At 46.5% G+C, this 13,694-nt stretch overlaps 1 protein-coding gene across 1 annotated transcript in view; it reads left to right on the forward strand.

The window, feature by feature from the left end:
* The window catches only part of LOC140188129 (inactive tyrosine-protein kinase PEAK1-like), a 90,793-nt gene extending 89,439 nt beyond the window's left edge, over positions 1–1,354 (forward strand). Inside the window, exon 4 of the mRNA XM_072244105.1 lies at positions 116–1,354. Coding sequence (XP_072100206.1) covers positions 116–1,237 — 1,122 coding nt within the window. The 3' untranslated portion in view covers positions 1,238–1,354. The remainder of the gene's footprint in view (positions 1–115) is intronic.
* Positions 1,355–13,694: the final 12,340 nt, after the last annotated feature.

Below are 13,694 nucleotides of genomic sequence, written 5' to 3' on the forward strand. Positions count from 1 at the left end.
TAGAGATTTGCATTAAAGGGCATGTGTATTGGTGGACCTAATAAAGTGGCCACTGAATGTAGATGTATGTTTTTCATAGGCTGATTACACTGTTTCTTATTTTTATCAATTACAGCTCTCCAAAACTCTAAACCAAGAATCTCCAGAGATGGAACCAAGTGGTCTCTCAGTGCAGAAAAGCCTCTCTGTCCATTTCAATGTGCAACAGGTGCGAGGTCACTTTGTGGCCGCTGTTCCAGCAAACCTCTCACCCGCAGAAGATGCAGCCAAAGAAAGCAATGCTTCAGAGACAGAAGTGGCTAACGATGAGCCCAGCGCTTCGACCGAAAGCACAGAGGCTACTCCTGAGAGCGACGTGAACAGCAGGCGCCAGCACGTGATCATCGCGCAGGAGACTCCCCACCAAACCATGGCCGACTTTGTGAATGAGTCGAAGTCCGTTCATGAGTCCCAGGCGGACGTCTACGAACGCCAGGTATGCCTCCTCCTTCTGCAGCTGTGCCTCGGGCTGGAGCACCTGAAAAACCACGGCGTTACACATTGTGATCTCCGCCTGGAAAACCTGCTCCTGGTTGAGGCGGCAGGGCAGACATCTGATCCAGGAAGCCAAGCGCAGAGCGGCAGTCCCCACCTACCGCGGCTTATTATCAGCAATTTTTCCAAAGCAAAACAGAAGAGCGCTGCCGCTGACCAAAGGCTCCACCCTGACCACGCCCGTTTGGCTCCCGAGATGTCCTCCTCGCAGTACAAAATGGTGGACGAATTCCAACTGGGCATCCTCATCTATGAGGTCCTTCACATGTCAAATCCCTTTGAGAACATGTTAAGGCAGCAAGAAGACCATGAGTACAGTACAAGTGACCTGCCTCAAATCCGCCCGCTGTCCACCTACTCCGAGGGGCTCCAGCACCTTGCCCACCTGCTCTTGCGTGCCGACCCCAACAAGAGGATACACATCCGTCAGGCCAAAGGCATCTTGCAAGTCTTGCTGTGGGGTCCGTGCAGCAAAGTGTTCAGCGTGCACACTGGCCTCAAAGACCCACCAAATGTGCTGAAGAACTGGCTGGACGTGAAACGCATCTTGCTGGCATTGAAGTTCAGCGAGGGCTTTTGCGAAGAGCAGAACCGGGTCACGTTGGAAGATTGGCTTTGCTGTCAGTACTTTGCCTTTACTACCCCCGAATCAGTGTATCAGGCAGTAGAAGAACTTCAGATTCTATTGGAAGAGGCATGCTGAATAAGGAAATTAACCCTTCCTGACTGACACAGTTTTAACCCCATACACTAGACTGCCTTTCAGTCTTACATTGAATGGTTTCAGATTACACTGTTATGGATAAAGGATTTAGATTAAGCTTTGTTTGCTCATCATTGATAAAAATGATAAATCTGAGTGATGTGCTTTAATCGATTCAGTAGTAGTGGTAGGCCTGAGGATTTAGTGACCACCTTGTGTGACTCTGAACTATCAGATCAACAACAAAGCAAAATTCACTAAGTCGGGTTGAGCTAGGAGTCCCTTGAGGCCCTGCATTGGTCAGGGTCGACCGTGGATGCTGCGTCCCAGCTGTCTGCGTGATACACAAGCCAGGACAGTACGATATGGAGAGCAAGCTGTTGCCCGTGTAGCAGACTCCCCCCAACTCCACTCAGCTGGTGAACCCAAAGAAACGGCAGAGCCAAAACAGTTTGGCACCACTGGCGTCGCGGGATTGCCACTCAGGACTGAACTCAACGTAGGACTGTCTTAGGCATTCCAGCTCTGGATTTTTCCTCAGGGTTTACTCCCGAAGACTTCCCCGTGAGTGGGTACAGCCGCAAGACAGTGGAAGTTTGAGATCAGAGTTTTCCTTCTACATGAGCTGCCAACCACGGCTGTCAAGCCCACCTGCCTGTAACCCACCTTTGCCCCTTCTCCTGTCAGTAAAAACCCCGGCGGGCTAGGTAACTAAGCCCACACGACAGCCAGGAGCTGGGCTGGTTGTCAGAGGCTATTTGAGACACACGCCATTGGGAGTATTTAATAGGTAGTGGGAGCTTGTCCCTGCTGCCTCCCCCGGCTAAAAAACCTTAAGGAACCTTTACTCGCCATTGTCTGATTAAAAGCGATAAATCTGAGTGAAGTACTTTAATCTATTCAGTAGTGGTTTGAAGTCGAGCGCTGTGGGCGTAGGTCGGGGGTTCCCAACCTGAGGTCCACAGTCCCCTGGGTTAATAGTAGAGGTCCATTGCATAAAAAAGGTTGGGAGTCCGCGGTTTAGTGAATTAATCTGACCATCTTGTGTGACCCTGAACCATCATGTCAACAAACAAGCAAGCTGCACTAGCACGTGCTAAGTTCAGAGCCCTCTAGGGGGAAAATATGTCTCAGAAAGTGATCACTATCAGCCGTGTGTACTTAAATCGGCAAAAGAATAGCTCAAACTCTATGAAGTTGATCTATGAAAGTTCTGCGAAGCCTTATGAAGGGTTTCGGCCTAAAACAATGACTCATTATTCCCTTCCATAATCCTGCTGAGTTCCTCCAGCAATTTGTGTTTCTTCACTCCGCTTTTCTTTTTGTTAACTCAATGTGCGGAATGATGTGCCTTAATGAAATGCAAACAAAAGCTTTTTACTACATCTTGCTACGTGTGACAATAATAAATCAATACCCTTGCCCTTCTCTCTTCTTCTAATCCCCATTCTGGTTCCCCTCTTACCTCTTCTCTTCTCCACATCTCCCTCTGGTGCCCCTCCTCCTTCCATTTCTCCCATGGTCTACTCTCCTCTTCTGTCAGCTTCCTTCTTCTCCAGCCCTCGACCTTCCCCAACCACCTGGCTTCACCTATCACCTTCTAGCTAGTCCTCCTTCCCCAACCCCCACCTTTTTATTCTGGCATCTTCCCCCTTCTTTTCCAGTCCTGAAGAAGGGTCTCAGCCCGAAACGTCAACTGTTTATTCATGTCCATAGATGCGGCCTGATCTGCTGAGTTCCTCCAGCATTTTATGTGTGTCACTCTGATTTCCAGCGTCTGCAGAATCTCTTGTGTTTAAGATCAAACTCTGCTGTCTTGCCTTGTGCAGCCCGTTACCCTGGTAACTCTCAGCCTAAGAGGCCACGTGAATAATAATGGTTTAGGTGAGGAATGAGAGAATTACAACACTTACACTTCATACTTTATACTTTATTGTTGCCAAGCAATTGATACTAGAACATACAATCATCACAGCGATATTCAATTCTGCGCTTCACACTCCCTGGATTATAAATATTAAATATTAAAAATTGTTAAAATTAGTAAATATTAAAAATTTAAATTATAAATCATAAATAGAAAATAGAAAAATGGGAAGTAAGGTAGTGCAAAAAAACCAAGAGGCAGGTCCGGTTATTTGGAGGGTACGGCCCAGATCCGGGTCAGGATCCGTTCAGCAGTCTTACCACAGTTGGAAAGAAGCTGTTCCCAAATCTGGCCGTACGAGTCTTCAAGCTCCTGAGCCTTCTCCCGGAGGGAAGAGGGACGAAAAGTGTGTTGGCTGGGTGGGTCGTGTCCTTGATTATCCTGGCAGTACTGCTCCGACAGCGTGCGGTGTAAAGTGAGTCCACGGACGGAAGATTGGTTTGTGTGATGTGCTGCGTTACATTACCAAATCCCAGAACAAAAGCGTATTCTGCAGTGGTAGCCATTAGAATGATGTTATTACATCCCAGGGCAATCCAAAGTTCAGAGTTCAAATCCAGCACGGTTCTGTGTGTAATCTCGGTACATCCTCTGTGCGGAATGCGTGGGTTTTTCCCAGTGCTCCGGTTTCCTCCCGCATTCCAGAGATGTACCAAGTAAGTTAACTGATCATTGTAAATTGTCCATGATCAGGTTAGGGTTAATCGGGGTTGTGGGGTTGTCGGGGAGACGTGGCTTGAAGGGCCGGAAGAGCCTGGTCGTGCTGTAACAATAAATAAATAAATGTACGTGGGGTGGAAAAACTGGTTAAGCAGGAGAGTGCATCGCATTCCAGTGGATGTTGTTGCTTTAAATCCTAAAATTAAATTCAATTTTTCTAGAAGCTCCAAAAACTGTTCAGGCCTTTACCAGGGGCTAATGGGTCCGACTCCCCATCCCTTGTATTAAGTGGGGTTTACAATCACCACTGTTTCTTCCTACTTTCTCTTCTCCTCACCTTCACCCTGGTGTCTCTCCTCCTTCCCTTTCTCCTAAGGTCCTCTCCTATCAGATTCCTTCTTCTTCAGCTCTTTACCTTTTCCACCTATCACCTCCCAGCTTCTTACTTTATCCCTTCTCCCCCCCCCATGCAGCGGGCTTCACCTATCACCTTCCAGCTTGTCCTCCCTCCCCTCCCCACACCTTATGCTAGCATCTTAGCCCTTCCTTTTGATTCCTGACGAAGAATCTCATCCTGAAACGTCAACTGTTTATTCCTCCTTTATTCCTCTCCGCCGGTGCTGCCTGACCTGCTGCGTTCCTCCAGCATTGTGTGTCTTGTTCTAGATTTCCAACATCTGCAGAATCTCTTCTATCGCTTCCTACCGTTTCTTACTGATATCGCAAACTGACAGAGTTTAATAACCCAATCAAATCAAATCAGACTCTGTAATTTTAATTGTCACGTGCCAATCTGGATAATAACCATGGCCACATATTTAAATAATTCTATCAGCAGTAGGACACAGAATGTAGGACTGTACCATACAGCACAGGACCAGGCCCTTCGGCACACAATATTGTGTCAAACTCTTTATTTGTTTATTGAGATACAGCACAGAGTAGGCCCTATCAGCTCTTTGAGCAGCACCACCCAGTAATCCCCTGATTTAACCCTACCCTAATCGCAGGACAATTTACAATGGCCAAGAGCCATCAAATACTCCTCGTACATTAACCTTTTCATTCCGAGGATCATCCTCACGAATCTCCCCTGGACCCTCTCCAATGCCAGCACATCTTTTCTTAGATAAGGAACCCAAAACAGCTCACAATACTCTGAGTGCAGTCTGACCAGTGCCTTATAAAGCCACAGCTTGACTACATTTGATCAGTTGCCATGGTAACTGCTTCTTTGGCCCAGCGCCACCTCTCTGAAGTGCCTTGTGTGGTTTTCAAGGTGCCCTGTGATTCCCGATTACTGATGTTGTGTTCGCCAATTCACAATCTCCAACAACAGATTTCAATTAATCCCACCAGATTTACTTGAGCTGTTCCTGCTTAGAGGGTTTCTGAAATTCTAGGCAGGAGGTTCCTATTCACTTCGCGTCTGAGCTGAGCTTTATTTCATTAAGTATTATCCCCATGGGAGGGGAAAGAAGGAATGATTTATCATCGCCGATTAACTGGTCTCTCAAAACTGACCCTCATTCCTTGATCACACTTTATCTACTTGTGCACAGGGAGAACAGCCCAGCCCTGTCACTACACTGTTCTGGTCTGAATGGAGAAATGCCGTTTTTATGCAGAATCCGCTCACAGTTACGGATATTGACCACTTGGTAAACTGTGTGTGTTTGAATTCCTTACTTACAAGATCAATTATCATTCACGTTACCGGGGTTAAAAGTCAATGTAAACTACAAGCTGACAGCTGATGATATTTTGAATTGTCCTTTAGCTGGTCTGTGCATTGCACCCTTCCGTTGGATACTTATCATGTGTCCAGTAAGCTGAAAGGGATCCAGGAATCTGCTGTGCAAAGAGAAGCTACGCCTTCCTTGCCTGAACATTATGTTAACACTTGCCTTGCCACAGCTTCCACAGACTAGCCTATTATACACTGTGCTTATGATTTCAAAATATCCCTGCACATCTTCCAGCCATTATGCTTTATTGGTAACCTCAGTGGGAGGGAGTCAGATCTGCTTTGATTGGGGAATAATTTCCACTTGCAGAAGGTAGGCATTGCAAAAAGATCATCAAATAATTAATGATCTATCTTGGGCCCAACCTACTGATGCAATTACGAAGAAGGTATGCCAGTGACTGTATTTCATTAGCAGTTTGAGGAGGTTTGGCATGTCAACAAAGACTGGCAAATTTCTACGGATGTAACGTGGAGAGAACTCTGGTTGCATCACTGATGTGGAGGCACCGAGGCACGGGATCGGAAAAAGCTGCTATGGATTGTAAGCTCAGCCAGCTCCATCATGGGCACCAGCCTCCACAGCATCGAACACATCCTCAAAAGGCAGCATCCATCATTAAAGACCATCAAGGAGGTATAGGAGCCTAAAAACACACGCACTCAACGTTTTCTGAACAGCTCCTTCCCTTCAATTCAGTTCCACTACTTAATTCTGGGGGAAATAGAAATGGAGAACTAACAGAGTCATAGAGAGCTACATCACAGAAACAGGCCATTCAGCCCATCAAGTCTGTGCCAAACATCAACTGTCTATTTCGTCTGATCCTCCATTGTAGAACATTAAACTGTACAGCACAGTAAAAGGCCCTTCATCTCTCAATGCTGTGCCAAACCAAATAAATTTGTAGTCAAGTGACCAACTAAACTAAATCCTAATGCCTACACAATGCCATATTCCTGCACTTTCCTCTCTAAACATCTCTTAAAAATTCCTAATATACCTACCTCCACCATCCCCCACTCTATGCCCCTCACATCCTTAACACACAAAGAGATTCTGGAGATACTGGAAATCCAGAGCAACACACACACAAGATGTTGAAGGAACACAGCAGGTCAGGCAGCATCTATGGAAATGAATAAACAGTCAATATTTCAGGCCAAGTCCATTCTTCAGTCCTGGAAAGAAAAGGGAAAGACACCAGGATAAGAAGGTGAGAGGAGGGGAAGAGGGATAGCTAAAAGATAACAGGTGAAGCCAGGTGGTTGGGAAAGGTCAAGGGCTGGAGAGGAAGGAATCTGATAGGGGAGGAGAGTGGACCGTAGGAGAAAGGGAAGAAGGAGGAGCACCAGGGAGAGATGATAGGCAGGTGGGGAGAAGAGGTAAGATACTAGAGTGGGGAATAGAAGAAGAGGGAAGGGAGAGGAGGGAATATTACTGGAATTTGGAGAAATCAATGTTCATGCCATCAGGTTGAAGGCTACCTAGGCAGAAAATAAGATGTTGTTCCAGCAACCAGAGAGTGGCCTCATCTTGGCACAAGAGGAAACCATAGGCCAACATGTTGGCATAGGAAGGGAAATCAGAATCAAAATGGTTAGCCACACGGAAATTCCACTTTGGCGAATGGAGCAGAGGTGATCGACAAAGCAGTCCCCAAGTTTATGTTGGGTTTCACCACTGTAGAGGAGGCTGCACCGGGAGCGCCGGATTCTGCAGACGACCCCAACAGATTCTCAGGTGAAGTGTTGCTTCACCTGGAAGGACTATTTGGGGTCCTGAATGAAGGTAAGGGAGGAGGTGAATGGGCATTGTTCCCTCTAGGGTGTGCAGCCGCACAGCAACTGAAATGCTCCCACACACATAACCTTTGTTGCCGCGCAGCTGGGATTTTCTTTCAAATGATGTTTTATTAAAGGATCAAGCAGGCCATTTCCTGCTCAGAGCAATGGCGGGTCCGTACTGTTGTAAAAATAATTAGAGAGAACGTTGTGGATGGGCAGGCATAGCATTTTGGTTGCTTGCAGGGATAAGTGTCAGGAGGGAGATTAGTGGGGAGGAACAAATGAAGAAGGGATTCACAGAAGGAATGATTCTTGTGGAAAGTGAAGTGTGGTGGAGGATGAAAAGCTGTGTAGGATCCCTTTGAAGGTGGCAGAACTTACAGAGAATGTATTTATTTATTTAGAGAAACAGTGCAGTATAGGCCCTTCTGGCCCTTCAAACTGCACCAACCTGCAACCCCCATTTACCCCTAATCTAATCATGGGATCACAAGACAATTTACAAAGGCCAATTAACCTACTTGGTAAGTCTTGGGACTGTGGGAGGAAACCAAAGGCCCCAGAGGAAACCAACATGTTCCACGGAGAGGCATACAGACTCCTTACCGTTGACATCAGAATTGAACTCCGAACTCCAACTCGTCAAGTTGTAGTAGTGTCGTGCTCAGAATAATGTGTTGGACGGGAAGGCTCACGGGTGATAGGTGAGGATAAGAGGAACTCCATACCTGCTAAGGAGGGAAGATGGAATGATGTCCAAGGAAAGAAAGAGATGCGGGTGAGGACAACACCAATGGTAGAGAGAGGGAAATCCCTTTCTTTGAAGAAGGAGGACACCTCTGATGTCCTGAAAAGAAAAGCCTCATCTTGGGTACAGATGCAGTGGAAATGAAGGAATTAAGAAAAGGGAATAGCATTTTTACAGGAGACATGGTGGGAAGAGGCATCGTCAAGATAGCTATATAAGTTTGTAAGTTTATAAAAGATGTCAGTCGACAGCTTGTCTCCTGAGATGGAGACAGGGAGATCAAGAAAAGGTAGAGAGGTGTTAGAAACTGACCAAATAAATTTAAGGGCAGGGTAGAAACTGGAGGCAAAGTTGATGAAATTGACAAGTTCAGCATGGGAACATGAAGCAGCACCAATGCTGTCGTCAGTGTAATGCCAGTAAAGTTGGGAGCATAACCAGGGAAGGCTTGGAACATGGACTGTTCTATGGAGCCAACAAAAAGGCAGTTTTAACTGGGGCCCATGTGGATGCCCATGGCTGCCCCGCGAGTCTGGAGAATGTGTGAGGAGCTGAAGGAGAAATTGTTGAGGGCAAGGGCCAGGTCTGCCAGACAGAAGAGGAGGGTGGTGGAGGGGAACTGGTTGGGTCTTTTATTGAGAAAGATACAAGGAGCTTTGAGGCCTTCTTCATAGTGGATAGAAGTGTATAGGAACTGGACATCCATGGTGAAAATGAGGTGCTCAGGCCGAGGGAATTGAAAGTTGTTGAGGAAATTGAGAGCACGTGAAATGTTGCAGATGAACCAAGGATCTTGGAAGGGATAGAGTGGAGTTGAGAAATACACACATGAATTTAGTGGGGCAGAAGCAGGCAGAGACAATGGACCTACCCAGTCAGTCAGATTTGTAAATCTTGAGTAGGAGGTAGAAGCGAGCTGTGCGGAGTAAGGGAACTTTGAGTTTGGTGACAGTGGATGATAGGTCTCCAGCGTTGCAGGTTAATGATGGTGTCAGAGACAGTTTTCTGAAGGCCTTGAGTGGGGTCCTTTTCAAAGGGTTAAGAGGAGGTGTCTGAGAGTTCAGCAAGATAGAGATCAGTCTGTCACACTATAACAGCACCCCCTTTGTCTGCAGGTTTCATGGTAAGGTTGGGATTTGTGTGGAGAGAGCGGAGAACAGTGTGTTCAGAGCAGTAAGATTTAAGGAGGAGAGAAGAGTGCTGAAGTTGAGCTGGTTGATGTCTCATCGAAATAAACAATGAAAAGATCCAGAGCAGGCAAAGATTCAGAGTGGCTGTGCAAGAAGAGAAGGTTGGAGACGGGAGAAGAGGTCATCAGTGCGGGATGGGAAATGCTTGCCAAAGAAGTAGGCTTACAGACGGAGGTGAGGGAAGAAGAGCTCGGGTTGTGGCAGATCATGGAACTCACTGAATTGCGGGTGAAGGGAACAGAGGTAAGTCCCTTGCTGAAGATTGAATGTTCCACCTCCAAGAGGGGAAGGCCAGAGAGAATAATGAAGACACGGCAGAGATTAAAGCTGGGATCAGAGGCTCATATCTCTCCTTTGAAATCACCCCCTTTCGCCTTAAATGCTTATCTTCCGGTGTTAGACATTCCAACCCTGGCAAAAAGTTATTGTCTGTGCACTCTGTCTATGTCTCTTATTATCTTATAAACCTCTATCAGATCCCTCCTCAGCCTTTGCCACTCCAGAGAAAACAATCCAAATTTGTCCAATCTCTCCTTATAGCACATGCCCTCTAATCCAGGCAGCATCCTGGTGAAATTATTCTGCAGCCTCTCCAATGCCTCGACGTCCTTCCTATAGCAGGGTGACCAAAACTGCAATAGTCCAGATGCAGGCTAAGTAGAATGCATGAGGACGTTGTACACTCACCTACACACTCGGCACAATTTCCAGTGTGCATCTAACCTACAAAGCTGCTGGATGTCTTTAGGATGTGGGAGGACCCAGGGAAAACCCATGTGGTTACAGTGTTGGTGACATCCACATCTCATCAGTGGATTTTACTGTATCGTTCTGTTGCAAGCATCAGGGGAACACGCAAGCTAACAAAGCAGTATGAACAGCATTGCGGTCTGGTAAACACTGTTAATTTCCTACACAGCTCAGTCTGGGAATAATTGTGGTGCTCAAAAGGAAGGCCTTTTCTGACACTTGGGGAATCAGAATCAGATTTAATATCGCCGGAAAATATCGTGAAATATGTCGTTATGCGGAAATAGTACATTGCTATTTGTACTCTCTGCAGCTTATTTTGATCTTGTTCAGTAGACCCACCCTCTGCCCCCACCACATGCCAGATGGTGACACAGCCATTCAAAATGCCCTTCAAGAATGTGACAAAACAAACTGATGAAGGCAGTGTTGTGGACTTAATATTTCAGTGATACTTGGGTAACATTATAAACATATTGTTTGGTTAAGCATTCCTTCTTGTTTAGATATTTCATTACGGGTTTTATGTAAAGTACGTGAATGTCGTATGTCATTACACCACCGCGTAATACATGCATGCACCTTGCTTAAAGTAAAAATGAAACTAAGACACATATTCCCGGCTCCATGCTTTATTTAGTTTTATATTTTGGAGTTAGTGGTGGACGTAATGAATATGATTTCAGGAAGGTGTTTGACAAGGTTCCCCCTGATAGGCTCACTCAGAAAGTCTGGAGGCAGGGAGCCCAGGGAAACTCGGTTGTGTGGGTTCAGGATTGCCTTGTACACAGAGGGCAGAGGGTGGCAGCAGATAGAGCAAGTTCTGCCTGGAGGGGCATAACCAGAGGCGTTCTGCAGGATTTGTTCTCAAACCCATGTTCTTTGCAATTTTTACAAGTGAATTAGGTGAGGAAGTGGAAGGGTGTGTTAGTAAGGTTGCAGATGACACAACAAATGGTGGTGCTGTGGATAGTGTAGATTGTTACAACGGGACCAGACGGGATGCTGAGATGGGCTGAGAAGTGCCAGATGGAGCTCAATCTGGGAAAGTGGAAGTGTTCAAGACCGATAGAAGCTGCAGAAGATCGTGAACACGGCACAGCACATCACACAAACCAATCTTCCGTCCGTAGGTCAAATATGATGGCAGAATATAGCATTAATGGCAAGACTCTTGGTAGTGTGGAGGTTCAGAGGGATCTTGGGGTCCAAGTCCACAGGACCCTCAAAGCTGCTGCGCAGGTTGACTCTGTGGTTAAGAAGGCATACGGTGCATTAGCCTTCATCAATCATGGGATTGAGTTTAGGAGCTGAGAGGTAATGTTGCAGCTATATAGGATCCTGGTCAGACTCCGCTTGGAGTACTGTGCTTAGTTCTGGTCACCTCACTACAGGAAGGACGTGAAAACCATAGAAAGGGTGCAGAGGAGATTTACAAGGATGTTGCCTGAATTGGGGAGCATGCCTTATGAGAATAGGTTGAGTGACCTTGGCCTTTTCTTCTTGGAGTGACGAAGGATGAGAGGTGACCTGATAGAGGTGCACAAGATAATAAGGGGCATCAATCGTGTGGATAGTCAGAGGCTTTTCCCCAGGGCTGAAATGGCTAGCACGAGACGGCATAGTTTTAAGGTGCTTGAAAGTAGGTACAGAGGAGATGTCAGGGGTAAGTTTTTTACGCAGAGAGTGGTGAGTGTGTGGAATGGGCTGCCGGTGACGGTGGTGGAGACGGAAGCGGAAGCGTGCAAGGGAGGGGAGCCGGCTGGATTCGAACTCGGGAGCCTTCACTCCAAACTCTGGTGCTGATGCCACTACGCCACCAGCCAGCTGATCCTGTACTGTACTGTGCTGTAATGTTCTACATTCTAGTATGTTCTATATTCTATGAACTTAGCAGCGGAGGCAAGCAGGCCATGTACCTTCTTTATGGAGCTTTCAGCAAGGTATGGACTTAAACCCAAGATCCCTCTGAACATTAATGCTGTTAGGAGTCCTACCGTTACTGTATACCCTTGCATTTGACCTCCCAAAGTGCAGTCCCTCACACTGCCCGGATTAGATTCTATCTGCTGTGTCTCCACCCACAACTGTCGATGGAATTGCAGTTGGTTTATAATTGACAAATGTACCGAGGTAAAGCGAAAAGCTTGTCTGTTCTCAGATCAAATCATTACACGGTGCGTTGAGGCAGAACAAGGTAAAACAATAACAGAATTGCCAAATAAAGCGTAAAGGCCACAGAGGAAGTGCAGATCTGTAACCTATCGTATGCTTTCACACTTTCTCCGCTGTTCAGACTCAGAATCAAAATCAGGTCTACCATCCCTGACAATAGTCATGAGATCGGTTGTTTTGCAGCAGCAGAGTTAATCACTTTACTTTATTGTCGCCAAACAGTTGATACTAGAGCATACAATCATCACAGCGATATTTGATTCTGCGCTTCGCGCTCCCTGGATTACAAATCAATAGTAAATGTTAAGAGTTTAAATTATAAATCATAAATAGAAATTAGAAAAGGGAAAGTAAGGTGGTACAAAAAAACCGAGAGAAAGGTCTGAATATCTGGAGGGTACGGCCCAGATCCGGGTTAGAAATAGAACATACAGCACAAAACAGACCCTTTGGCTCACGCTGTCTGTGCGAAACACAATGCTGAAATAAATAATATCCCTCTCCACAGGGAAATCTGTACTTATTAGACAAGTGGCTTTATTGGCTCAGTTTACAAGCAACTGAACAATCAAGTCAACATGATTTTAAGAAGCTACATAGGTGGGCCAGGTGGCAGGGTGGAGATATGTCTCTACCAGAGGGGGCATAGGGTCGGCCATTGGTGTAGTGGCATCAGCACTGGGCTTCAAGGCGGATGGTCCCGAGTTCGAATCCGGCCGGGTCCCAACCTGGGCAGCAGCAGTATCTGCAGGGAAGAAAGGCCTGGCAATCTACTATCCTACCCCATCCACAGGATTGCTATAAGTCGACGACACTCAACAACAAGGAGGTGTAAGGCCCTCCTTCCCTCTGCCAGCCTGCAAATCACCCTTGGGCAAGGTGTAGCACCTGCTTAGGCTCCCCACTTCCCCCGACTGGGATCATGTGAAGCCATGGGAGCAGGTGATGGATGGCATCAGAAGCCCTGGTTATGCAACCACTGACACCAGGCAGACAATCTCTGAAGAATATTGATAATGGCTGGCCTCGCCCGTCTTGTAAAGGCACTGCCCAGAAGAAAATGACAAAAATTGCAAGCCCGTGACCACCCACGTTATACAACACAGCACATAATGATGATGACATAGCTGGAGCAAAGATACATGACAAGGATTCCAGGTATCAGTGGTGGCCTACATGTTCTGAAGTTTAGCTACTTATAAAGAAACTGCTTCTCAGCCATAAACAATAAGAGAACTTCACTGGATTTCCCCACCACTCCTCATGCTTCAGATTGTGACCCTCCTCATTGTGAACAACTCTGAGTTCCTCCAGTTCTTCCCTGTGATGACCTGGAATTCCAGCATCTACAGAATCTCTAATGCTGGTGAAAAACACTGCCCTTGTGCACCGATTGTGGGGTCTTTGACCTTGTGGCTGTATCATGTTTAAAACACTGTTCTATTCTAGGACTTGAAGTTCAACGGGCATAC

This window comes from Mobula birostris, chromosome 26, assembly GCF_030028105.1.
Source record: "Mobula birostris isolate sMobBir1 chromosome 26, sMobBir1.hap1, whole genome shotgun sequence".
NCBI classification, from domain to species: Eukaryota; Metazoa; Chordata; class Chondrichthyes; order Myliobatiformes; family Myliobatidae; genus Mobula; species Mobula birostris.